Source organism: Chroicocephalus ridibundus, chromosome 1 (assembly GCF_963924245.1).
Source record: "Chroicocephalus ridibundus chromosome 1, bChrRid1.1, whole genome shotgun sequence".
In the NCBI taxonomy this organism is placed as follows: domain Eukaryota; kingdom Metazoa; phylum Chordata; class Aves; order Charadriiformes; family Laridae; genus Chroicocephalus; species Chroicocephalus ridibundus.
The window spans coordinates 6,003,858-6,030,936 of NC_086284.1; the positions used below are offsets into that span (position 1 = coordinate 6,003,858).

The 27,079-nt window shown below is 43.6% G+C and overlaps 1 protein-coding gene across 9 annotated transcripts in view; it reads left to right on the plus strand.

Annotated features, from left to right (window-relative positions):
* The window catches only part of TENM4 (teneurin transmembrane protein 4), a 1,293,844-nt gene that overhangs the window by 1,225,333 nt on the left and 41,432 nt on the right, over window positions 1-27,079 (plus strand). For 7 of the 9 annotated variants that reach the window (XM_063326345.1, XM_063326336.1, XM_063326383.1 and 4 more), the window contains 6 exons: window positions 487-630; window positions 1,648-1,897; window positions 4,554-4,574; window positions 12,210-12,442; window positions 21,760-21,914; window positions 25,669-26,546. In XM_063326345.1, the coding sequence (XP_063182415.1) occupies window positions 487-630; window positions 1,648-1,897; window positions 4,554-4,574; window positions 12,210-12,442; window positions 21,760-21,914; window positions 25,669-26,546 (1,681 nt within the window). The remainder of the gene's footprint in view (window positions 1-486; window positions 631-1,647; window positions 1,898-4,553; window positions 4,575-12,209; window positions 12,443-21,759; window positions 21,915-25,668; window positions 26,547-27,079) is intronic. The other 2 variants (XM_063326392.1, XM_063326411.1) reach the window with 1 other exon arrangement.

Here is a 27,079-nt window from a genome sequence, read left to right on the forward strand (position 1 = left end):
TTGAGATTAACAATGACCACAAGTCAAACTGGTCCAGGACGGCTGCCTCCGAGGGAATTGCTGCCCCATGCCTCATTTGAATAAGTCTTTAACTTCCAGGAAAGGCCATGATTTTTAGCAAGTTCCTGACGTGCAGTCTTTGATCAAAAATAGTAGATAGGAGTAAAATGCTCCCATTTAGGAGTCCAGCAGTGGCTTACGCTCTTGAATACCCATTGTTTTAAGATATGTCTTTATAACAGTGCCTTTTAAATATTTAGCACATTTGCCCAACATCTACAACTGTGTTGACCTTTTTAAATGCAGGGTGGCCTTTAAAGAGAAAAATATTAGGACCCTGCATTACAATGATGGCATTTTAAATGACATTGGCAGTTGCCTGTAGAAATGCTCTTACCCCTGCTCGGTTGAAACTCTGTGTGTGCTGACTGTGCGTTTCTGGGTTACTAATCTTGGGGGGGTCTTTTGTTTCTCTCTTGTTCATAGTTTCAGTAGGTTATGAGTATGAATCCTGTCCTGACTTGATCCTGTGGGAGAAGAGGACAGCTGTGCTTCAGGGTTATGAAATAGATGCTTCTAAACTTGGAGGATGGTCCCTGGACAAACACCATGCCCTCAACATTCAAAGTGGTAGGTTTTCTGTAACACATGACAGGAAGAATGCGGTGTTGCAAGCCACAGTTGCTTCTTATCGCTAAGAATTCAAGAAAACGAAAGGAAAGAAACCCGACCAACACATATATTCTCTCATGTATTTTACTAACTAGTTATTTCTAGTAATCTACATTTAGAAGCAGTTTGGTGTGTGTAAATGCAAAAGAAGCTGGCCATCATGAAGCAGTTGAATGTTGGCGTGTCTAACTTTGTAGTGTCTTAAAAGAAGGGTATTAACAAGGAAAATATTCCTAAAACAACAAGGGGGAGCCTATTCAGGTTGGACCTACTGAGCATAAATCCACCCAGACACATCCTCCAATGTGAAGTGTACTGCGGGAACGAGAGTCCTCATGGGTCATAAGGGAAAATGGAAGGTGCCGGAGTCCTTGAAGGCTGCTCAAGACTGCAGCAGGGAGGCCTGAAAGCCGATCAGAACACGTTCAAAAGATGGAAGCACTGTGTCCCTCTGGGTGATAGCAGGGGTATGGGAGCAAACGTCTAATTCAGGCCACAGCACTGCTGAAAACACTGCACTTACAGGGAACAGAAGAGGAGCTCCTCTAAAGCTTTGCAGATGAAACGTTTCTCCAGAGAATGCACCGTGGTCTTTCTGTCCCTTACCTTTCCATGAGCTATTTCATTGCTTTTTTTACCTGGTATGCTGCAAATTACAGGGCAAGGAGGGACAGAAAGGGCAGGTAAAAATTCATGAGATGCTGAAAAGTGTATTTCATTCAAAGGTAAAAAAAGCCTTGTTCTCCCTACATACTTTTATTCTGCAGGAAATGTAATGGGTCTATAGAGAATAATTACTTCAGATAACAGGCTCCTCATTTGAGCCCATCACAAAAAAATATTATGAAAGGTGATAAACCTCCTTGCTACCTGACAAATTCCCCAGCTGGCATCCAGCATTGCCAGCTTGGGCTCCCTTTGGTCTCAGTTTCCCTGTCTCTCTTTAATTTCCTTATTACTGTTTTCTCTCTCTAGGCATCTTGCATAAAGGAAATGGGGAAAACCAGTTTATTTCCCAGCAGCCGCCTGTAATTGGAAGCATTATGGGCAATGGCCGCAGGCGTAGCATTTCCTGTCCAAGCTGCAATGGTCTTGCAGATGGGAACAAACTCCTGGCTCCGGTTGCCCTAACATGTGGGTCTGATGGAAGTCTTTATGTTGGAGATTTCAACTACATCCGAAGGATCTTTCCCTCTGGCAATGTCACCAACATCCTGGAGCTGAGGTACACTGTGCTGAGTGTGGCCATTATAATTATGCCCTTAAATTCTGCAGAAATCCTATGTACCCAAAAGGAAAATGAGCAACTCTTAAAAAAAACCCACAGCAAAACAGAAAAAAAAAAAAAAAAGCCGTCCAGATTTGCCTCCTCTGCAACTCTGCTGACTTTGATTTACACCAGAGAAACACAGGCCTAACAAGTTCTTCCAGAATTGAATCACACACAAAAGATATTGACACATTTCTGTGCTGCTAAATCAAACTGTGTTGAGGCCTGCCTTTTGGTGTAGATAGGCACCAGTGGGAATTCTTAAAATTAATAATGAGCCTCTGAGATAACCTAAACTTGGAAGGACACAGCACTGATGATGATATGTAGAGGTTAATCAGGACAGATGATCATTCATAATTAAGACAGGGTGATCGCCTAGGGAGTCACAAACTGGGTTTTTGTAGTTGTTTTTTTAGAGACAAACCTATCGACCCCTCTCAGTTCCCAAATGAACAGCAGCGTCAGGGTGAACTTGTAGATGGATCATCTGAAAGTAAGTGAAGTGTTTCTGTAACCCCAAATAACAAAGGAAAAAAATATATTAGGAGAAATAGGGAGGATTGTGAAGGAACATCCATTAAAAACAAAGAAGGGGAGGGAAAAGTATAGATTTGTCACAAGTTCTGGGGAAAAGACATAGATTGTGACTGAATCAAAATTTCGAATTGACCTCACTGGGGATATTTTTCCTACCTAAAATTTCCACAACAAATACAATTACCCATTTCAAAGCACCAGGGCCCGATTCTGAAGTCTGCGACCAGATGAGACTCACTCCAGGAAAGTCAATAGAGTTAAAGCAGTGTTTGTGAATGAGGCTTCTCTGCTTGAAGGACCTGACCTAAAGTCCTGAGAGGTCAATATGAGGTTAGCATGGTAGGAAGGTTCACATTCCCATTTACCTCTCAGGATCTGGACTTGAAAGTGAGAATCTTCCGGAAAGAACCTCCCTACTCTGCTCAGACTTAGTGTCCTGGCTCCTGAGGACAAAAGTAAGGCTCCATTTCTGCAAGGACTCCATGTGGAAGGTTACTAGACAACTTACTAGAGGAGCAGGGTCCCCTGTAGCATTGCTTTCTATTCCCATTTGCCCCACAAGGCCACAGGTAAAAATGAATGAGCTGATCTACAGCAAAATTGGTGCAAGATCCCGTTAGTCCCTTGTTACAAACACACCACAGTCATTAGACCTTGCTGAAGGTCCTATTTAGCACAACGAACCATTGTTGTAGATCATGGTGTATGAGAAAAGTAACCCAGAAAGCCACAACAAGGCTGGCACTTACAGAATAACTATCTTGGCGTGCTCAGAGGGCAACAAGGAAATCAGGAGGAATCATTGAATTTGGAAGCCCACGGTGAGATATTTACAGTCACATCTCAGAGGGCTGGGGGACCTTTTGAGTAAATAAGCAAGAACCTGATTCTTGCTGTTCTATTACATGAGATAACGTCTCTCACATTTGTAAGGTGGGAAGCTGGGATAAATCTTGAGACCTGGTCCACATTAAAGAATGTAATGTTCTTCCAGTGCCAGAAAGTTATTTTAACGACCAAAGGTGAGATTTCCAGAAGAGCCTAGGTGATTTGGGGCCCAAATCCCACTGCAACTGAGTGGGATTAATATCTCATTCCCAGAAGTACAATTTTGAAAACCTGATCCCTGTTTCATTGTCAGTGCAAATACCAGACCCAACGGAGGTTTTGCAGAGTATTTCCTGATTGGAAAAGGGAAAATTGGAAGCCTTGACAGAGTAGCCTTGCTGGCTTTTGTGTAGAGCCACAGGGTTAAATTTACGCCAGAGTTAAATCTGCTGGAACGATTGCTGCTTCATCTGTGCAAACACTTAGGTTACTGGATCTAATAAACATTTCTTCACTCTGGTGTGCTATAAAGTAAGTGGGTTCAGATGCCGGCTGACTAAAAGCTATGGAGGAAAGCCGTTGCTTTTGGACTAAATGGAGTTTGCTTGTGTCTTCTCAAATCAGCATCTCCTTGGAGATTAACACCCTTGCTATTTGGCTTTTGGGGTTTTGTTTTGGGGAGGAGGGGGTTGAGCGTAGTGTTCTGTTGCAGAGAGAAAAGCAAATGCATTGTGGGTCGCAGATAACTGCAGCTGAGTATGTAACTAGACCCATGAAAAATGTCCAGCTCGGCATAATTTCAGTCCTCTGGGCTGGAGTTCAAGAGGTTGTGGCAATGAACTGCCACCCATAACTGTGCAACTGTTAAGTTACCTTTGTAAATCACAAGGTATTGCTTTCCCTGAGAGCGGAAAAAGACTGTAAAGATATTTGCATCTACATATATTTAGCTCAGTACTGCTCTGAATGATAAAGTCTGCCTGGTCCTATCTCCTGCATAAGAGAATAACTCCAAGCAGGTGAGATCACGCTTCCTTTGTGATATGCAGCGGTACATAAGTGAGCTCACTGCCAAGTAATATCTAATATAAAATATATCAGTGTCATTCCAGCTAAGTCTTTATTTATTATTGCATTGTATGATACAGTTACTGTCAAGTTTTCAATCTGCTAATAATGCATCGAACTGAGCTGCTAACACCTCATTCTTTCTTCTATTCCCTGCTTTCCTGTCTTCTGTCAGAAATAAAGATTTCAGACATAGGTAAGCCAACCAGTGGAGAATTCTTATGCCGCTCCCTGTCTTGTTGCATGTTGTTACACAGTGAGCCACAAGTGCCATTTCCAGATGATTCAATAGCAAATGAAGCCGGCGTGATTAAAACTGGCGGAGGCAATCAGTCATCAGAACTGGGAGCCATTAATCATGGAGCAGAGTCGCAGAGACTTCCGCGTGAGCTGTTATAGCTGTAGACAGGGGAAGTATAGACACGAGAAGGAGGGTAACAAGAGGAGGAGGGTGGACGGAAAAACGGGTGGGAATTACCAGAAAAAGTAAAATGGGGACAACGTCAGGATACAGGTCACTGGAATAGCTATGATGGAAAAATAATTCTCATGTGGTGAAACGTCTTCTTTTTGAGTTTGGGGAGCGAAAGAGGCATAACGAAGGGCCAGACGTACCCCAGCATCGCCCATGTAGGGAGGTAAGTTTTTGTAACTCAGGCTGAGCTCTTCACAGAGAGCCTTCGCATTATGTGAAAGTATGTCAGGCTCAGGTAGGAGGTAGCGTGACTCAGAACGTTAGCCAGGAAATGCAATAAAAAAGAGAAAGAGTAGTGACAAGAAAACAAGATGAAAGAGAGACTCCTAAATTGGAGCTTTGTCACTAAGAATATTTGTCATTTGGGTTGACTGGAGTTTCAGTGGGTTTGATCCAATCAGTTGCATTCAGGAAGATGTCAACCTCCTGTCACTGTCTGTGTTTGCAAGGACTTCTCTGGCTCTGACAAGTTCCCCATCCTTCTCCCCAGTTGCTCGCCAAATTAGAAGCTTAGACTGTGGAGTTGGGATAGGTTTTTTTGTTTGGGTATTTTTTTTGCATTTGGGATTGGTGATTTTTCTGCTACATGCTTTTTATTTACTGTTTCTCTGACTTCATAGAGGCTGTGCGAAACCAGAAATGTTCATTTTATCCGCATGCCTGGAAATGCAGTAGAGTAGAAACTGTTTTTTTGTCTTATTGCCAGAACATTAATGAAGGGCTGAGCTTCAACGGCATAATGGACTGGCCCAAAGCATCTATTAGCAGGGCTGGGAGGTTGGTACACGAGACCTCTGCACTGACTGTCTTCATCAGGCCGAGTTCCAGCCCCCCAGCTCCTCTTTCACATCATTTTAAGGCAATAGAAAAACTCATTTCTCTTTAGAACAGCCAGGTTGTATCGTTAATGCCCGAGAAATACGCAGCCACTAAAGTGCACCTGCTTTGACAGTGAAGGGCAGCAGCTGAATACCTGTTACAAGAAGAGCTTTTATATATGAAGGCAATAACTGAGTGAAGATATATGGACTGGCCACGAATGCTGCAGATGCCACCAGAGCCTTACAGAGTTGGCAGGGCTTCAGCCTTTAGGCAATTCCTAAAATCTAAGGAATGAAATGAAAGCAAGCCAAGACATGCCTGCTGCAGTGCAGTCCAAAGGGGACGAGTGAGGGAGGAAGGAGGTGAGGAGCTCCAGATCAACTACTCCCATCTGTGACTACATTAAGGGAGTCATCCATGTGAGCTAGCAGCTGTTCTGTGGCATTTGCCATAATTCTTCTTGTTAGGAAGCCTCTTCGTTCCTGAGCCACAGGGAAATGAGTGGGTGTAGTCTTAGCTAAATCTCCAGTGCTTCGAGTTCCAGAAGGTCCTAAGCTTGACACCGTTGGCAGGCAACAGTTGCAAAGGACTGAATCTTAGTGGTTTGGAAAAGCTGCAATCCATATGCAGAAGCTTCCTCTCTTCAGGGGAAAAGATTCCTCCCTACTACGTAGCCTGTGGTGAGCAGAGGTTCTGGAGCTACCAACTAAGAGGCTTGGCTCTACAGCACAGTGTAGGTAGCCAAGGTCTAACTCTGCAACAGCCAAAATGGCTGTGTGTCAACATGGGGGATGTCAGCTAAGCCAAAAAGCATCACCGATTTTAGACCCTCCCAATTTTAGACCCATCTGTCATTCGGTAATAGATTAATAGGAGCTTACTCCAGTATGTCTGTGTATGGCCTTGTCTTGATGGGCTTATAGAAGCTAATGACTTTTTTCCAGGCATGGAAATAATAATTTGCAGTTAATGATCTTTTCTCTGCAAGAACAGAGGACAGCATGGACAGCAGTGAGGCATTTCTTTCTTGCAAATATGCAAAAAGTGGCCAAACTTGAATATATTCTTCCTTTCTTGTTTCCATTCATACCTTAGAGAGACAAATCTATAAGTAGTGGGAAAGAGAGGTGTCTTAGAAAACTGCCAGATGAAAAGTCCTTTGCAGTCCCTGGGTTGGCTTATGGCATTGCTGTGAAGTTTTATTATCCAGCCTGTGACACTAGAAGAGCTTTGGGCATCGCACACAAACTGAAAACACTAAAAGGCCAAGTGTAAATTCAGCTCACTGCGCTGTGTGGCCTCCTTATGTATTAATCTATTGAATGTCACCCAGGAAAAAAAAAAGACCAGTACCTCACACAAGCTATAATAAAATCCTCTGTTTGTGAGCTGCAGGGTGCTTAGCATGGAGCCATGGAAACACAGACCCGACGAACAAAAAACGCTTGGCTGCAAGAATTCGGTTGTTCTTTAGTCACCAGCAAAAGCGTGTGGCCAGCAAGGGGAAGAGGGGAAGAGGGCAGCCAGCACAGAAAGTTTTACGGAGGTGGTTTCATGTCCTTAAACAAAGATATCAGATCCAAAGAAGCCCCAGGGATTTATTCAGATCGGCTGTTATGGGTAACTAACTTTGGTGCTGTGACTGCTCCTGTCTGTTGACCACCGTGGGAGCCAGAGCCACGCTGTTACCATTAACAGGAGTTGTCCTTTAGAGGAGATGGTAGATGCCCTTGCGTTTGAGAAACTAAGATGCAGTTCATCTTATAAGATAAAAGTTGAAAATAAGTCAGACAAATCATACCCCCAAAGATGCTGTTTCTCTCCACTGCCTATGAAGGGAGTTAAGGCGGCCAGTTCAGATGTAAGGATCCACCTTGCAACCATCTGAAGCTTGGTGAGATGAGTCCCCTGGCTTTGAACAGAATCCGATGACAAGGTGCAGTCTGCCATACTGACGCATTGTAGGTAACCCGCTGAAACCAGGGACCATCTCCCTTTTCTTATCTTTATTCCTTAGGGTCTGGCTTCCCACGCTGGAGTAGGAGGTTCCTTCCTCAGACTCCTACAAAACATGGGCTCTGGGCCCAAGAGGATAATATCAACCTTTGCTTAAAGCTCGTTCATCTATTATAGTACTACATAGAATCATAGAATCATCAAAGTTGGAAGCGACCTTTAAGATCATCAAGTCCAACCATTAACCTAACACTGCCAAAACCACCACTAACCCACGTCCCTCAGCACCACGTCTGCCCGGCTTTTAAATACCTCCAGGGATGGCGATTCCACCACTTCCCTGGGCAGCCTGTTCCAATGCTTAATAACCCTTTCAGTGAAGAAATTTTTCCTAATATCTGTCCTAAACCTCCTATGGCGCAACCTGAAGCTGTTTCCTCTTGTCCTATCACTTGTTATTTGGGAGACCGACCCCCCCTGGCTACCCCCTCCTTTCAGGGAGTTGCAGAGAGCGAGAAGGTCTCCCCTCAGCCTCCTTTTCTCCAGGCTCAACACCCCCAGCTCCCTCAGCCGCTCCTCACCAGACTTGTGCTCCAGACCCCTCACCAGCTCCGGTGCCCTTCTCTGGACACCTCCAGCACCTCAATGTCTGAAGCAATCCACATGAGCACCACTTATCTGCCTATTCGCCCAGCTTCTTATCACTTTCCTTCCTCATGCCTGTGTGTACGGAGTCACGTAAAGCATAAGCACTTTAAAATGGAGTTTGAATCTCTTAACATATCTGCAGAGCTCTCCGGAAGACGCTGGCGCTATCCTGTCCAAATAATGAGAACAAAGAAAGGAAAGGGACAGGGCAGATGTATGGGAGAGCCTATATGCTACCTCAAACATCTGGGGTCGCTGTGGACTTTGAAGGTTTCCCTGTGCTTTCCCAGCGCGTCACTGTATCACAAGTGTACAAGGAAGCCATCTCACCTCCATTTCACTTTGGCCTGCAGAACTTATGCTTATGAAGCTGTCCTTATCCCCATTGACTACACCATCATGCCCACTAAAACCCACTCAAGTGTCTGTTCCTGGCTAGGGACCAGCCCACCCCATCCCTGCAACTTTGGTTGGTTGCTTCAGGGAATTAAGTATCAGTGCAGCGCTCAGGGTTTCTTCTAAAAATCCTTAATAGCAAAAGGAACACACGGAATGGGAAGTCATCTTTTCACCCGCAGCCCTTTTCTGGTGGTGGCAGGTCAATATGGGAGATAAATATTCTAAGACTACAAATACTGTAACTGATTAAGTCCTCTGAATAGTAAAAAGTCCCGTCTTTTGTTTTGGTCCATTATCTAACTGAGCAATGAGACAGGATGAAAGGGAAAAAAAAAATCTTCTCTGCTTCGCCCCAGGCAGATTTATTTCAGTTGCTGTTCAGTTCAGTCCAATTTGCCACTTGGATTTGCCTATTGATTGTGGCTTTAAATAAAAAGCAAAACCTCAGTGTTCCTGGCTCCAGTGCTCATGCATTATCGCAGATGAAGGGAAGCAGTTTGGGAACTTTTACATTACTAATGTATGTTTATTTAGCAACTCTCCTCCTGAAGTATCTCAAAGTGTTAAACAAAAGCTCCAGTGTATAACGCTACGTGATTCGTGCAAGGGCAGAGCGTGACACCTTCCCGGTGAAAACTGTCGGCAGCGGCCAACGAATTTAAGCTTTTTTGCAGTTTGTGTTTTACCATCCTTGCTCCAAAGCGGTCCAGGTTAAATACTCCATCGCCTAAGCCACCCCAGGGGCCCTTCCGCCCACAAAAGCCCTCTGCATGGCGCGGTGTGTAAGAGACCGCGATAAGCCACATTGATAAAAATAAAAAGTCTAATCGATAAAAACGAACCAGCACTTCCTATCACTCACACAGAGCCATGCAGCAGAAAAGATGGAGTTTGTGTTGGGGTTGACGATACCATTAATAACATTACGTTTAGAAAAGTAATTGGATGTCTTAGGAGACTTTTGCAATCATCTCAGCAGGTGAAATCCAGAACAGGTTTTAAGTGACCCAAGATTATTACCATACCACGGGTAGATTCGCAGAATCACAGAATGATAGGGGTTGGAAGGGACCTCCGGAGATCATCTAGTCCAACCCCAACATAAGTTTAACCAACATAAATTTCTACCTCTACCTCTTCCAAAGCACGTTTGGTGGTAAAGGTACATGTGCCTCTGTGGCATCAGGCTATGCAAAAGATTAAAAATTTAACCAGTCAGAGCTAATTTTTTAATGATTTTGCACTTTGAACTCATGCCTACTTTTTTGCAGCATCTATATTTAGGACATCATTAATAAAACTGAACTCGGGTTACCAGCAGCTACTCAAAGTGTTACCTTAGTATGACAGGTTTTTTTACTTAGTAAATTTAGGTGGAAGTACCATTCAGCTTTTCTGGTGGGTGAATGTTTTGCTTTTACCTGGTTCTCAGGTCTGTGGTTAAAAGAGACCAGCAGTGGTTTCAGTGTCCAGTCTACACAGGAGGTGGGATTAGAATATAGTTTTAAGACCACTCTCTTCCACAGAAGGTTGTAATCAAAAATAAAATCCATCAGAGTGAGGCTACAAAATCCAGAAAATAAATCACAATGATAGCGCTGGGAAAGGGGAGCAGGAACCTCCGGTTCTGGCACCATTTTTCTCCATCTTTGGGAAAGTCATTTGCCTTTGCCCATCTGCAAACGGCCTGCTGTAAGACTCTGAAAGCTATCAGTGCTTTCCAGGCAAAGATGTTAAAGAATTGCAAAGTGCCATTAAAAAAGTCCTCCTCTTGTCCACCTCCCATGTAAAATAGAGATTATGAACAGCTCAAAAGCTGACTGACATTCAGCTGGGCTTTGTTTGGACAGTCAGCAGAAAATGCAAGGCCCTGATCAAAATGGATGATGGATTCCCACAGGGAACCTCTTCCACCAGGGTTGAAGCCACTTGCTTAGTGTGAGTGACGTGCAGGTAAATGAAATAATGCCCTCCCAGCCTGCTGTCATTGGAAAGGAATACAGATGGAGACTGAACTGTCAGGCTGGAGCTGTCTTGAAGGTCAGAGCATTTTATTTAGCAAGAATCAGTGTCATTTGTGGAGATGAAATCTGTTCAGACTTTAATAGGATAAATCACAAGGGATATTCCAGAATAAATCAGAAAGGCTTTTTTTTTTCCCAAAAAAGTATTAAGTAATTTGAATGAAGAACCAACTTAGAGCTTTTTTAAGCAGAGAACAATTCAGGAGTTTTTATGTGTCTGAAGAGGGGTTAATTTTCCTAACATAAAGATTTAAAGAGAGAGGAAATTTCGTATTATGAGGGATAGAGTCAACTGTGATCGACACTCAAGTTTCTAACCAGCTTCTCCTGGAACAATTCCACTAAGTGCAAAATCGTGAACTATGGCCTATACGTTTATTATGAATTCTTGGGACCTGATGAGTTTGGACAGCTTGAAGGTGTTCTGGAGAAAAGTAGAGGCTTTTTCCTACTTGGCCTAATTACTACTTAGCCTTTCTTAGGAGGAAGGAGACCTGTGTTAAGGCAGCAGGTGTTACAAGTTAAATCTCTTGGTTTCAGGCTTAGAAGAGATGCAGCTCAATACACACTAGTAGTAAACACTTAATCTTAATAAAGAAGTTAACAAGTTTAATATCTATAGATAGAATCCTTGAAAGACAATTTTTTAAATTGTGTCTAAACTCATCTGATTGATTGTTTTTTCTGGCCAGTACCATCGAAAGCTGTCCGTGAAGTGGATGCTAGTTTATTCATTTCTTCAGGCTTGGGCTCATTTAATGTTGTAGTCATGGAGCTAAAAACATTATCTTTCTGTCTGCTCACCCCATTTTCTCAGCCACCCTTCCTGGTTTTCAAGGAAGCAGTGAGTGAGTGGGGTTTAGCAGGGGACCGACATTCGGGATCCTCAGCCCTCCTCCTAGTTCATGTTTTACTTGGGACAAAATGTGACACTCCAAGGACCGTTTCGTTTCTCTCTTCATCGAGACCCATCTGAATTCAGTGGCAGGACTTCCCCTAGTCTCCATGAGGGCAGGACAGGACTCTAGGGTCTTTGCTGGAATCAGCAAGAGCACCAGACAAGCCGTGATCTTCAAGAGCGTATCTTCAAGTGCTTTACACTCGGGAGTCTGCTTTTGGGTGTACAATGCGTTCCCTTCACTTTCTGGCACGGCACTAACACCAGTTTCAGGATAATGTCTATATTAAGTAAATTAGGCGAACTCAGGCAGCGGGACTCAAACTGTCGTAGTTCCTGGTGTGATTTGGGCTCAGGCCAGCGAGCCTTTTCCCTCGGTAACTGCTCTTCATGCCATAGAGCACCCCAGGCACAGCGACTGGGAACAGATATAGCTCCGGATCCTGTGCTGTAACACACCGTGTACTAACATTGTCCAATACAGCACTGCTTCACTTTCCCAGTTTGTCTGCCCTGTGCATTTTTATCCTCTAAAGTGTTTGCATTGCCTCTTGACTTAAGGAAACAAACCATCCAAAAAAATAATAACTTCATACCCTTGTTTTTCAGCCACAGCCCAGCTCATAAGTATTACTTGACCACAGATCCAATCACCGGCTCCATCTACCTCTCCGACACCAACAGCCGACGCATCTATAAAATCAAGTCAACCACATCAGTGAAGGACATTGTGAAGAATTCAGAGGTCTTGGCTGGAACCGGGGATCAGTGCCTCCCGTTCGATGATACCCGCTGCGGCGATGGAGGCAAAGGCACTGATGCTACCCTTACAAATCCCAGGGGTGAGACTGCTTCTTCTCCACAGGCTTTTTTAAAGGGGTCTTTTTTCAAAGGGGCTTGTTTAGGCATGCTGGAGACTGATCTCCTCTCCAATTCACAAAATGCCTTCGGATTTTGCAAGCCCTCCCCAGTCAGCCCACAAACACATCCTGAAGGCTTGCCTCTGGAGATAAGGGGGTCTGTCTCACCCTCATCCAGTCCTGGTTCTTCTTATTGAGGTGGCTGGGAGGAGTGCCAGACCAGAGGGCTGTAGTTATGGGCACACCGAAGGGCAGTAGAATAAAACCACCCATCAATTTTATACCCACTTAGGCACTACTCCTCCGTAGCCACTAACTGTGTTTGGTCCTTCCCAATCTGGACTGGATTCACTTAACGTTCAGTGCACTGAGGCTTTCTTGGCGTTAAAAAGATCAAAAAGCTGTGTAAGCATTGCTATATATATAAAATAGCAACAAAACCAGCATACAGCTCAGAGATAAGTAAATTGAGGTTTATACACTGACATTATACATCATGGCATCCAGCTTAAATCCTATAGGGGGATGGATACTAATTCAATACAGGAATGGCCTAATTCAGCACGACTTCACCTGGCTCCTGATTAGCTTACTTAATGTGATAAAAGCGCAGTCAAATGAGAATAAAAGCACCACACAGCCTTCATGACTGTGAACTAAATTGTTCGAAACAGGTTTAGCCAAACATATGCAGTCCTGTGTGCAGCCAAGACTTCAGTCTGGCAGTCTCAAGGTAACAAGCTCTGCATATGGAGGATGTCGCTCCTCCCAGCTGTCCACAGCTCCTCGGGAAAAAAAAAAAACACACGGAGGGGGTCGAGATGAAGTGGAAGATACTGCCGGTGTACGCGCCTTCTGCGGTGTTTGTGAAGAAGGGCAAGAAGGACACCCATGCAGGAATGCTTTTAGAAATGTGGCATTTTTGCCTGTTGTATGTCGTCTTGCCCAGTTGTTAGGATTGCAAGGAGTTATTTATAAGTTCTTGGCTTCGGCATCGATGTGCTGCCGGTTTCCTTTTTCCTTCCATCTGGGAGTGGTGGGTCCCTCCTTCCTCACCACAGCAATTTCCAAGCCTATCCCAGCTCTTTGTAAAGCAACCCCTCAGCAAAACCTGGGGATCCTTTCACGAGTTATTTCACAAATTGCAGGCAAGATGAAGACAGCTGAGCTGCTGTTTCTCTTCTTGGCTAGACTTCTCAGGAAGTTATTTTTCTTGACACAGAGATGACATTACTGTTACTGATTCCAAGAAACCCAAACTGATTTAGCGACCTTTTGTGTCAGCTCTAGTTGTGATTTTTTTTTTGTTACATGTGGTCTAGTTGTTTCCTAGCAGGATGCAGAAAAATATACCTTGGGAGACTTGCTTTTTGGCAAAAAGCTCCAAAAGCCAAACCGCTACCCTCATAACATTCAAGGGGCTCAGTGTTGTTTCCAAGCACTCCAGACTCCCATGCGGTGACCATTATATTGGGATAAAGTATTGCCAAAGGCATAGATATAGAAAGGGAACAGCTACCTGTGGTCAAGTTGCGGTGTAGAAATTGTCTCACCGAAACGAGAGGGCTGAGCGAAAAGAAAATTAAGTGACTTGGGCAGAGAGATTCAGGCAGTCCAGCCGATGAGTCATGAGATCAGGGAATCCAGAAATCTGTAATCCAATTTTCTGCACCACTTTGATGTTCAACCAATGCAAAAAAAAAAAAAAAAAAAAAAAAGCCTACAACTTTTATTGGACCTCTGTTCTCCCTTGTACAAGATAAGAGGAATATTATTCATTTCCCTACATGGGTGGATGTTGCAAGGTTTAGATGACTTATGTTTCTGCCTTGCTATGGGAAACAGAGCTCTGGAGTTCAAAGCTTTCAGCACTGAAATCCTTCTTGCTGGCAATTCAAGCTCTCATGAGGCCGTTCTTCCACCTCAATCATATAACGGCAAAATGCATGCATTCATTCCTCACAGCTCCGAAATTTCACAAAACAGAAGTAAATTGAGGGTGAAAGAGGAAATGACACGGAGCAAAATGGCAACAAGAAAATAATAATCCAGAAAGCCCACACTGCCAATGGAAAGTTCGTAAACAGCGTTCCCTGATCTCGTTCTAGCCTGAGTTTGCAAAATCTGTTGAGACAAAAGCTTTGGCAGGTGTGACTCACTTCCCATTCACCTCAATAAATGATGAACAGTGAAAAGTCTCACTGACAATGTAATGTCAGCATTGTTTATACCTTCACGGCAGTTCATCCTAGCAGAAAAATCCAGCAAATGCTCTTCGTTCATGAGACTGTATTTCATAATAGCTCAAAATAAAAATGATTTATGGTACAAGTAACCAGAAGTCCTCAGGTTACCCTCTGCTTCCCTATCTTGGCAGGGGAATAAAGACTCATAAGTGAATGGTCAGAGGAAATTAGAAAACGATTCTGTGACTATAGAGATGTCAGCTGGCCAGGGAAGGACTGGGAAAGTTCAGTTCTTCAAGAATCACCACTCTTCACAGGACTCTACTTTTTAAGGATAAAGATATTTTTTTTTGACCGAGGATAATTACTTCATGCAAAGTAGGATTTCTGTATTTTAAGGACATCTTCACACTTGTTTGAAAATTGTAAGGAAAAAAGGTGTCGCCTCCATTTTCAGGATGTTTTAATTAGCCGATAATTGCAACTTGCTGGAAAATACTGAGTCAATACACTCCTGCTAGATGAAAAACAGTAATTCTTAAAGGCTGGAGAATCAGTCACGAGGTGTATTTTTGCATCTACCTTTAGCCTCTTGGATCAGTCAAGCATCTGGTCTAAGTAGATTTTTTGGCTCTCTTCTCAGTTGCAAGAAACTGGTACCTTGAAGGTGGTTCATTCTATGCATGTGTCCAGGGTGGGTTGAACCATGTTCTGGGAGTGCTGATCTCCTCCTGGAGACAATAGCCAGAAGGATGAGGTCCCTGCCCCAGCTAACACCATTCAGAATGGTTCTCCACTTTTTGAGCAGCAGCCTTTTCTCCACGGTTTTTGATCATTTCTGCCAGGTCCCAGCTCACCTCCCATGAGTTCAGAATGGATAATTTCATAGAATCATAGAGCCATGGGATGGTTTGTGTTTGTTTAAGGGACCTTAAAGATGTGATTGTTCAAGGGACCTTAAAGATCATCTAGTCCAACCTCTCTGCCATGGGCAGGGACATCTTTCACTAGATCAGGTTGCTCAAAGACCCATCCAACCTGGCCTTGAACACCTCCAGGGATGGGGCAGCCACAGCTTCTCTGGGCAACCTGGGACAGGGTCTCACCACCCTTGTCACAAAAGAATTCTTCCTCATAACCAGTCTAAATCTACCTTCTTGCAGTTCAAAAGCGTTAGTCCTTATCCTATCAATAAATTTATCTGAAATACCTTCTGGATAGAAGTTCTTGTCTCTCTCCATTGAAGGAGAGAGAACTCCCTTTAGAGGATCAGCTTAGACAAGATATTAGGAGGATAAAACCTACCCCAGGAATTTCACCCTTGCCCTGTATTTGGCTTCTCTGATAAAGGTAGGCTAAAAAAATACAGGACAGGTGGATCAACAGATGCAACAGTGGTGGCAGTTGGTTGGTCAGGGTATTTATCATAGCTATTAGGAACCAGTCTGATTCTTCCAATTCATTTGCCACAGAGCACAGCAAAGCTTTCAGATGCTAATGAATTTCAATATATCCTTGCAAATTAAAGTGTTACCACTTTCTAATTATCATCTGCTAATAATGATCCCCTTCTACAAGCAATCTAAAGAAAAATTAAAACTCTAGCTTGTCAGACCATTTGTTTTCATCTGAGTACTCACCAGTGGTTCTCCTCGGGAAAATGTTGTGGCACAGAAATTACCAAGGAGCCTGCAATTAAGAGAGACTGCAGTGACAAGTCTGACACAATAGGAAGAAGGGACATGGAGCGGAGGGGGCATCTCATTCCTTTAGCACCACAAAAACAATGCAAAATGAAGTAATTAATTTGGGGACAGATTGCTTCCTTCACTCTGGCCGGCTGAATGTGTAAACAAAATCTCAGTTGTTCAATAAGTATTCATGAGTCTGACAGAATTAAAAGAAGAAACTCACCCTTCCACAATCTGTTAACATTTTTATTGTCAAATAATAATGTAAAGGCCATTTCAGGGAAGACCAGAGGCTGACCAAGCAAAATAACATGTCTCTTATTGTGGCCAGAGAAGACACATAGGGAAAGGGGCAATGACAGAATGGCCTTTCCCTGCTAACACACCAAATTCTAGTCATAGACATTCAGGGCACTTTCTGAAGAGGTTGCACCTGGACCTGTGCTTAGATGCCACCATCAATTTATCCAGAAACCTCCCTGAACACTTAATAAACTCATAATTTCTACATTTTTTATCTACGGGCTGCAGAAGTGTGGTCTTTTTGAGGCCAGATAGTTGTTTTCTGTTTTCTCTGTGCCTTTCCTAATCCATTCCTGTCTCTGCCTCCCTCCTTGACCACTGCTGAGGACAAAGCTGATCTTTGCAGAAAACTTTTCACAGGAATTCCGAAATCTTTTTCCTGCGAGCTATTTTACAGCTTGTCATTGCATATGGGTAGTTAGACTTACACCTTCTCCTGTGAATTCCTCTGTACTTATTGACTTTGATTTTCATCTGCCATTTGAATCACTCACTCATTCAGCATCCAGCCAAACAAGAAAGCTCCAAATTTGGATTCCTTTAGCCCCTATTTTTTTCACTTAGAATCATAGAATCATGGAATCTTCATGGTTGGAAAGGACCTTTGAGATCATCGAGTCCAACCATACACACCAAAAAAAAAAAAAACAAACCCCAAAACCCACAAACAAACAACCTACAATCTCTGCCACTAGAGCATGCCCTGAAGTGCCACATCTAGACGTTTCTTAAACACCTTTAGGGATGGTGACTCAACCCCCTCCCTGGGCAGGCTGTTCCAGTGCCTGACCACTCTTGCAGTAAAGGAATTCTTCCGAATATCTAATCTAAACCTCCCCTGCCGCAACTTCAGACCATTTCCTCTGGTCCTGTCATTATTCACCTGGGAGAAGAGGCCAACACCCACCTCTCTCCAACCTCCTTTCAGGGAGTTGTGGAGGGCAATGAGGTCTCCCCTCAGCCTCCTCTTCTCCAAGCTAAACATGCCCAGCTCCCTCAGCCTCTCCTCAGATGACTTGGAAGGAAACTTAAAAGAGTTTCCTCCCCCCCTTTTTTTTTCCTCAGTAGAGCTACGTGTGCAATGCAATCACTTTTAGTGGTTCATCTTCTAGAATAAACCCACCGTGTCCCAGTAGCTATTTGCAGCATAATGTTGTGCCGTCACCGCCTCACACTACGAGGTCCTGACATTCCGAGCAAATGTCATCGCGGCACAGCTCTCTGTCGGCACAGCTCACTGGTGCGATGCACGTGGTGCTGCAAGTTCTTGTTTCTTATGGGATCTCCGACCATCCAAGAGGTGCCAGCGTGATTTCATAATGTATGTATTTCATATCTCAGAGCTTAAAGCTTGGATCTGCAGCACTACCTGGGTAGCGGCAGCAGATGTTTTCTCTCAGTAACTGTGAGATTGAACTTCGAGCTGTATGCGGAAAATCTTTAATTCCCTTATGTTCCTATGGAAACATGAGAGGAGCCTCCTGCCAAAGCAAGCCAAGGCCTTTGGCTTTACATGCGTAACATGCGAATTACCCATTTCTGTGCCCATTTGCAGGAGCCAGCTCCCAGCACTGGAACTGTGCCATCATCAGAAAGCAAACACAGCAAAGTCCAATCTAACCTCTGCGATCTGCTGCAAAGAAACCGTGAGATGCTTCTTTCCCTCTCCGCAGAAGTCATCCATCCAAAGACACTTTGTGGGAGACCAGGGCTCCTTTTCGTAATTAGGTTTGATTCCAAGACAATCGGCTAAAGGCAGGAAGGGATTGGAGCAGTTGCTCTGTGAGGGGCATGTGCAAATGGGAATTTATGGCTTTGACAGACTGAAAACTGTGTTCCCCTGCAGAACATCCTAGGAAATGCCAGGCAATTGAGATTGCTTAGCCTCTGCGAAAGAGGGATAAGCAAAGTGCTCTGTGATAAGAACACATGCACATGCCATTGCCCTGGAGCAGGATGATAAGTGGTAACTTTGCTATCCTGCTTCAACTTATTCGGGTGTGCGAGCTCTTTGTCTAAGCTGGAATGCAAAATAAAGTTGTGCTCTATCAACTCATCAGAGCTGGCTTGAGAGCCAAAGTACCTACAGGTTCTTATTACTGTAACTGGTTAATCAGACCAGACATCAGACCTCGGCACGGAGCACCGTGAGCGACTGTCACCACACACTGCTGATAAATCCAATCCAATACATATGGAACTAGCTAAGAGAGAACATTCTGCCTCATTTAAAATCACATTATCCAGCCTGCCACCCTTCACTGGCTTTCGGCCTGTCACACAGACTAATGGACAGGTGCCCTGAAAAATACTCGTTGTGAACCTAGGAATGGGTAAGAGCCCCTTGTGTTTGACAAAAGCCAATTAAAATCAACTAAACCTTCTATTGTGCCTCTTCCGAAAAAGCACGTCTACCAACCACATTGCTTAAAGAGCTCAATTGTGTCCCCGGCTGTCAAGCAAACACCAACAAACACTAAAGAACTTGCCATTTGGTGGGCAAAATAATTAGAGGAGCAGTAACCTTCAACAGCAGATGCCAGTGACAGGTGACATGTGCCAGTAGCCTGGATGACTCATTGAACGTTGTGCCACCAACTGGGGCAAAATGCTGACAAGATCTCACGGCAGGTAAAGACAGCTTCCTGAAAGCCGTGGGTGCCAGTGAGAGATTGATGCTTATGCCGCCCGATCCCTCCGCAAGCTTTTGACAAAGTGCTAAGATACGACTGATGTGTTTATATTGTATAGCGAGAGTAAACGGCCACCACTGCTGTGTCTTCTCCCATAGCATTCAGATATGCAACAGGTACCCACCGCTCCTCTTCAAGGTCCTTGTTTCATGGTCCCGCAAAGATCAGTCCTGTCTTGGCATGAATTACACACAGGTACTGGAATGTAGGACTAGAAGCAATCTTTTGGGTCATTTAGTTCTGTCATCCATTATCTCAGCAATCCTGTCATATAATCCCCTCCAAAATTAATGAACTTCATCTTAAAAGCAGCAAGTAATTTTTTTCCTCGCTGCCCTAGAGGCTGTTCTGAAACCTCACTGCTCCGATGGTCGAATACCCAATCCAGGTCAAAATGATGCCCTTCAGACAGGGAGATGCTGCGAAGGACTGAGGAAAATGCTGTTTTTACCTCCTAGCAAAAATACTCTGCTCCCATTCAACTCAGTGAGCTGAAACACCAGTTCCCTGACTCCTAATCAACTTTGAATCAACAGTTTGCAGCCCTGCCTGAATCCCTTCCTTTACCTCAGCTCAACGGAGAAATTCGTTCTTTCTCTCAAACAATGACTTAGTCCTGAGGTTTTGCTGCCGTTACTTGCAGGCCAGATTGTCTTCTGTGGATTTCTGTACGACCAAATATCATATGTTTTTCCACATATCATCCACCTCCGTGGCTTCCAGCCCATGCAATAGTTACAGTGCTGGCCAGAGGCCATGATTTTAATTGCCAAAGCAGTCAGGGGATTAGTCCCTGCTACGTGAAAACCTAAAATTTCTGATCTGTGAACTGCTGCATCTGTGCTTCACAGCATAGCTCACAGTGGATGAAGACTGAAGGTAAATGTTTCAAACGAGGGGATCTGGCTGTAAAACAGCGAAACACAAGATCTGATCACTTCTCGGAAACATTCACAAAGCTTTCTATCCGAAACAGATTTTCCATCATTTCTGTCACCATGATGACAGCCAAAAAAACATTGTAGTGAGGATTCATCTCACTAACTTAATGTCTACAGTATAAATGTTTGCTCTAGTCTCTTTTTATAGCCAATGGGGAGGAAAAGGTGTTTCTTGAGGGACTCGTGTAATCTCTTATGGATATCTGCTTTAGGGTGATATGAACTGCACCCTAGGAGAAGGTATTTCTCTCCTCTGTTTGGAAAAGCTCCAGATACTTGCTTGGATGCACAATGCAGATATCTGCTTTTTGCCAAGTGATTGCTACCCTGCTAGTGAAAGAAACCAAACAGGAAGATCCTGATATTCGTATATTCCAAGTAGAATTTTGCATAGAAAATGGTGTTACAGGCTACTACATTCTTTTGCTGTTCCTTTACATTGTTTTAGTGTCTTTAAGACACTCAAATATTATGCCGAGAGGCATTGTGCCACTGTAGGGCAGAAGAGATGGATGACTCTATTAGTATCTGTGGAGTTATTTTTAATTTATACTAGCATAAAAGAGAGGTGAATGGGGCCCTTAACGTCTTATTCCTGCCTTAGTCATGGACTTTCTCCGTGACCTTGTGAAAATTGCTTTATCTGTTATTTTCCTGATACGTAAAATTAGGATGATCACACTCACAGACTGCTGTGAGGTCTAATTAGTAAGTGTAAAGCGCTATGAAATCCTCTGATGGAAGATGCAGAGTATAGCTAGGCTGGGATAAAGAGGATTAAAGGAGGTTATGCTAACATAACAAATACTTGAGAAACGATGCTTAGGGGGAAGTGAAATGGCACATGTCTGCAGGTGAGGAAACGGGAATCGGCACTCTCTAACTGTTGTCATCAGACCTCAAACCCACCGACAGGAGTATGCCTACAAAGGACGTTTGGACAATGAAAGGAATCACCTAGCAGAGTTCAGAAACAGGTGAAATACTCTAGATTAGTAGGATGATCCTAGGAAAAACCCTTCCACATTTATCCATCTGGACTTTGGTTGACCTGATGGATCTTACGCAGCCTTTATCATTGCCATTTATGAAAGATTCACAGTGTCACATTTTCATGGGCATGGCTTAATATTCATACCATGAGCAGTAACACCATGTTTCCGAACATGCCAGACACGTAGTTATTAGAAAATCTTTTCCTTTCAGTGGTTCACTGAATGCCGTGCCCTTTTCCAGAAGCGAGCAGGGATTTTTGTATGCCGGTTGGAAGTGCCTTCCATGGAATGGTGCCAATTCAAAGCTCCTAATAACCAGGACTCCCACATGTCCAGTCTCATCTCATCCCTTTTGAATGATGTGAAATATATTGCTCCCAACCAAACCAGCAGTCTTACTCTGAGCGTCAAACCAGACATCATCTTCCATTCATCTCAAAATTGTCAGGTTGCCGTTCCTTTCTGACTGTCTTGCTTTTTCCCTCCCCAGGCATCACCGTGGACAAGTTTGGGCTGATTTACTTTGTGGATGGCACTATGATCAGGCGGATTGATCAGAATGGGATCATCTCAACTGTGTTGGGTTCCAATGATTTGACGTCTGCTCGGCCTCTCAGCTGTGACTCTGTCATGGACATTTCTCAGGTAAGACAATGTTTTGGTTGGGTTTCTACAGAATGGAAGCCTATGCCTGCACCCTATCTGCATGTCTGTGTGCCTCCCCAGGTTTGATAAAGAGGTAAGGCCTCAAGGAGAATTAAATCTCTACATACTTTGTGGTATGAAAATGACTGGGTCAAAAAGAAAGATCCTATAAAGACTGAAGGAAAGACAAAACTGACCTAACTTGGAGACCTCTGGGGAGAGAGATGTTCAAGGTGTCCCAGCCACAGAAGAGGCTTCTTTCAGAGCTCCCGATCAGCTGGGAGACACAGATTCCTGGGAAGGCAGGTTTTGTTAGGCTCATTTCTCAAAAAATCAGTTGTTTTAAATGAAAAAGACCAGACAGCAGTACTCTTTTTAGTAGGGCTATATGGCATGCCCTGTTATAACAGCTTAGATAAAAGTGTATTTTTTTCCTTTGCTTCCCCCCATCCTAATTTGGCCCAACACAGTTTTAGACCTGAATCAAATTAACATCTAGGAAATACTGATTGGAGGCTGTGGTGCCAAAATTAGCAACAGCAGGAAAACACGAATCTTGAATTGCATCAGATTGCAAATTGGTTGCAGCTACCGTCATGCTGGGCTTTTAAGTCCTGCTGCTTAAAGGTGGAGAGAGGGAAAAAGAAAAGAAAAAAAAAAAAAGAGAAAAAGAAATCTCAATCTGATGATTGCTTTGCTTCTGGATGGCGCAGAAGAGAAACCTGTTGCAGCCCAGCACTCAATTTTGTGGGGCACTGGCCAACCTGTCAAATTGTGCCAGTTTAGAGATAGTGTCCTTTGAAACCTTTGTGCCACTTGTTGTTTGCCTGGCTGCAAGAATGTTGCCCTTCCCCTGTGAAAATATAGTTCATAGCTGGAGGGCTAAGTACTGTTATTCAGCCACAATAGATGTCAATGGGGTTTCCTTTTTGTAACTACCTAGATAATTTCCGTGCTCCCATATGGAATCTGTTCTTCTTGTTTTTCCCTCTGATTTGAAAAGATTATTCTTGCTTCTTTGCAACTGGTTCCCACTGTCCTCAATTTGTGAAAAAGCTGAAATTATGAGTTTAAAAGCTCTCCTGCCTTCTATAGAAGCAAATTTTGCTGGTTAAAGGCCGTCTTGTAGTATGTTTCTCATCTTACAGGCATAGTTCTTTCTTTATCTGAATTTCAGGGGCAATTACAACAAGACCATTGTGAATTCAGGCTTTAAAAATTATTTTCTTGCAGGTTATGTGGGTTATATGCGTACCAATGTCATGTTTAAACACTTCTGAGATGAGCTAAAGTGTATCAGCTGAAGACTCTTTCCCTTCATAAAATGACAGGAGCCATTTTTAGATTAACCTGTACTGTGATGGGCAGATAACCACTACTGTTCTGGACAAACGTACTGAAGACAAGTTTAATTTAAAAAAAAAAAAGGCAAAACAATCCAAAACAAGCAAAAAATCCAAACACCAGCCTTGGAAGTAGCTTTTCATCATTTACAGTGGCTAGAAGGGCCTTTTCTGTCAGGTCCCTGAGGCTCCCTGGGACATGAGGACATGAAATATTTAGCTACCGATGTTGACGAGGAATGGTTTTTAAGAAATTGAAAATTCCCTTGTCAGTTCAGAATAAACTCTGCTCTTGATGCTAACTCAAGGCTGCAGAGCTTAAAGACCACTGGAAGGGATGGAAGCATGCATTATTAAAGAGAAAACCACAGACTATAATGTTTTACTACAGGAAGGGTTAAAATAGGCCAGGAGCTGAGAAAAGGAATGAAATTTTGCAGAGAACAGGACTAGGCAGAGCTCAGCATACTGCTTAGCCATGAAAATTCAGTTTCACAAGCCCAGCCATTAGAAGGCACAATAAACTAAATACCTTGTATCTGGTTCTTTAAAAAAAAAAAGTCAAAAAGGGATTTAAATATGAATAGAAGCATCAAAAGTGAAGCATGGCTGTGACAGAGGTGTTCAACTACAGGCTTTAAAAACAGGAATCTCCTGTGTGCCTCTAGAGCTTTCCTGGTCTCTTCTTGGTTTTAAATAAAACTAAAGTGAGAGATGGTTTGCTGGACTTGAGCCTCCTCCTCCCAATAGGGTTGCCACCTTATAGATGCAAAATACCCCACCAAACTTAGCCACCAAACTTAGCAGATGAGAAGCAGCAGCAACTGAGACGATGGATGGTGGAAGAGGAAGGTTTGAAACAAAGAAACAGGGAGATCCTGGAATTGCACAGCCTTGAGTGTGCCCAAATCCCAGAGCTCTCAGTCACAGCACATCATGGATTTGGGTACAGAATAAAAAACCACACGGGTGCAGGGAGAGTGGCACAGAGTTTCTCATCTAACTGCTAGATATCAAGTCCATCTGCTCTAGCTTAGAGTTGCCTGGCTGACTGAAAGGGAATATCCAACCAGAATAGCTATTCTTTCCAAGTAGTTTAAAATTTATTTAAAAGCCTGGCTGGAGGCGACCAAGAGCATTCTTCACAGCTGTTCATTTCCAGTCACCCTTCACACCTCTACTATGGGGAAGATACACCGTTAGGAAAACATTTAAGCATTGGTTGGTTCCCATCAGCACAACGTTGACTTTTTTTTTTCCTATATAAACATGAAGTAAACTATAATAACCAAAAAAGTGCAGACCTTAACAGTTCCTTATTAAAAAAATCAAATTACCCTCAATTCTGTTGGCAAACGTTTTTTAGGTTTGGCAACTAAAAGAGTAGACTCGCTTGAAAAGACAATGTATTGCAGAAGTAGAGCTAGAAATCATAGAATCATAGAATCTTCATGGTTGGAAAGGACCTTTGAGATCATCGAGTCCAACCATACACACAACAAAAAAAAAAAAATAGAGACCTCCTCATGCTCAGTCACTTATGGTGTTACCAGTCACTTTTTCAGATTATTTGTGTGTATGAATTATCAGTATAGAGCTGTGATGTGTCACTATTATTTAAGCCCTTTCTTCCATTATACTAAAAAAAATACGTGAAAACCACTGTGAAGACACGAGTATTTTATTCCATGAACTGAAATTGCCTGAATTTCTCATGAATTCCTATTTTGCATTTTTGCAGCCTCAAGCAGAAAATAGGTGGTTATAACTTAGACATATACACATGCTGACACATCTGCCAGTTTTGTGTCTAACCTTCCTCGTAATTTACCCAGAGGAGCTGGGCCACTTGTCTGGAAAATCCTTTAGTGAAAGGATTATTGTTTTCTTTGACTGATTTCACAGCACTTCACACAACAAAATTCCCAGTCCCTGGAATCAGGCCCAGGCCCTATCGATTCAAAGAGCGTAGCATGGTTTGGAGACGGCAAATCCCACTTGAATCTTTGGGTCTTCGTGTTTACTGCTGCATTCCCTGGGCATTGATGCCCCTTCCCACAGCCCCTGACACCTCACACCGAGGTGGAGAAGCAGAGAGAACCATGGAGCAGAGCAAAAGCTGAGGAGGGTCTACCTCTGCCTATCACCTTGGCTCCCAGCACTGCTACAATGCAGAGCGTGGGTGTCCATGTGTGTCCCCCCTCACGTGACGGGGATCTAAGCCCCCTCACTCACACCAGAGTTGTGTCCTCTATGGCCACCGTATCAATCAGTAATAATTAGCTGTGTTTCTTTTACCCTTTCTCCCTTTAATCTACATTGAAACATCCTCATCGCAATTGATTTACAGCAATCATGCAGTGAATAAAGGTCTTGCTATAATAATTTCCTTGTGTTGTTTTACCATTAAGGTTCGTCTAGAATGGCCCACGGATCTGGCAGTCAATCCGATGGATAATTCACTCTATGTGCTCGACAATAATGTTGTGTTACAGATATCTGAGAACCACCAAGTACGCATCGTGGCGGGGAGGCCCATGCATTGCCAGGTGCCAGGCATGGATCACTTTCTCCTTAGCAAGGTGGCAATCCATGCCACCCTGGAGTCTGCTACTGCCCTGGCCGTCTCGCATAATGGGGTCTTGTATATTGCCGAGACGGATGAGAAAAAGATCAACCGCATCAGGCAGGTCACCACCAATGGAGAGATTTCCCTCGTTGCTGGTGCGCCAAGCAGCTGTGACTGCAAGAACGATGCTAACTGTGACTGCTTCTCGGGGGATGATGGCTATGCCAAGGATGCCAAACTCAATGCGCCATCCTCCCTTGCGGTGTGTGCAGATGGGGAGCTGTATGTTGCTGATCTTGGAAATATCCGAATCCGCTTCATTCGGAAAAACAAGCCATTCCTCAACACACAAAATCTATATGAGCTATCCTCACCCATAGACCAGGAACTCTACTTGTTTGACACCAGTGGTAAGCACCTTTATACTCAGAGCCTTACCACTGGAGATTATCTTTACAATTTTACTTATTCCGGAGATGGAGATATAACCCTGATCACTGATAATAATGGCAACTTAGTCAATATCCGAAGAGATTCCACAGGGATGCCCCTCTGGCTGGTGGTCCCCGATGGCCAAGTCTACTGGGTGACAATTGGTACCAACAGCGCACTCAAGAGCGTAACAACACAGGGACATGAAGTGGCCATGATGACGTACCACGGCAACTCCGGTCTCCTCGCCACCAAAAGCAATGAAAATGGTTGGACAACGTTTTACGAGTAAGTGTATTATGAATATTGTGCTGCTGCTGACTTCATTCGGTATTCTCTGAGCCATGCAGGATTGACAGAATTAATACCCCAAACAGAATTATTGTCCAAATAAAATGGCCAGAACAGAGAATATTAGATCTCACGCAAACGCTTCTTACTAGAAGCAAACGCGTTAGAGTTTGAATAAGCGCCCTCTACCACGTCAAAAGTCAGACAGAGTTTCTGCTGAGTTGGTCTAAATCGGCTCAGTAATTTGGACACCTGGTTCTCCTTAACTGTAGTTGGGACCGGGGATTTAGGCTGCATGTCAGAGAATTTTGCTTGGCTTTGAAAACCTTGGAAGTGTGAAAGTTCCACCAGAGCCTCTTTTTTTGCGGCTTTTCACCTACTTCCTGTGCTGCGGTGTCTTTTTTGAGCTTGTTTGAAATGTCTGATGTAGAATGACAACTGGCAATGACTAATGACAGCTTGCTCAGAAAACGGTTCTGTAATTAATGGACTGCTCGATTTCTACTGTTGAAATTGGCCTCACTAAGCTT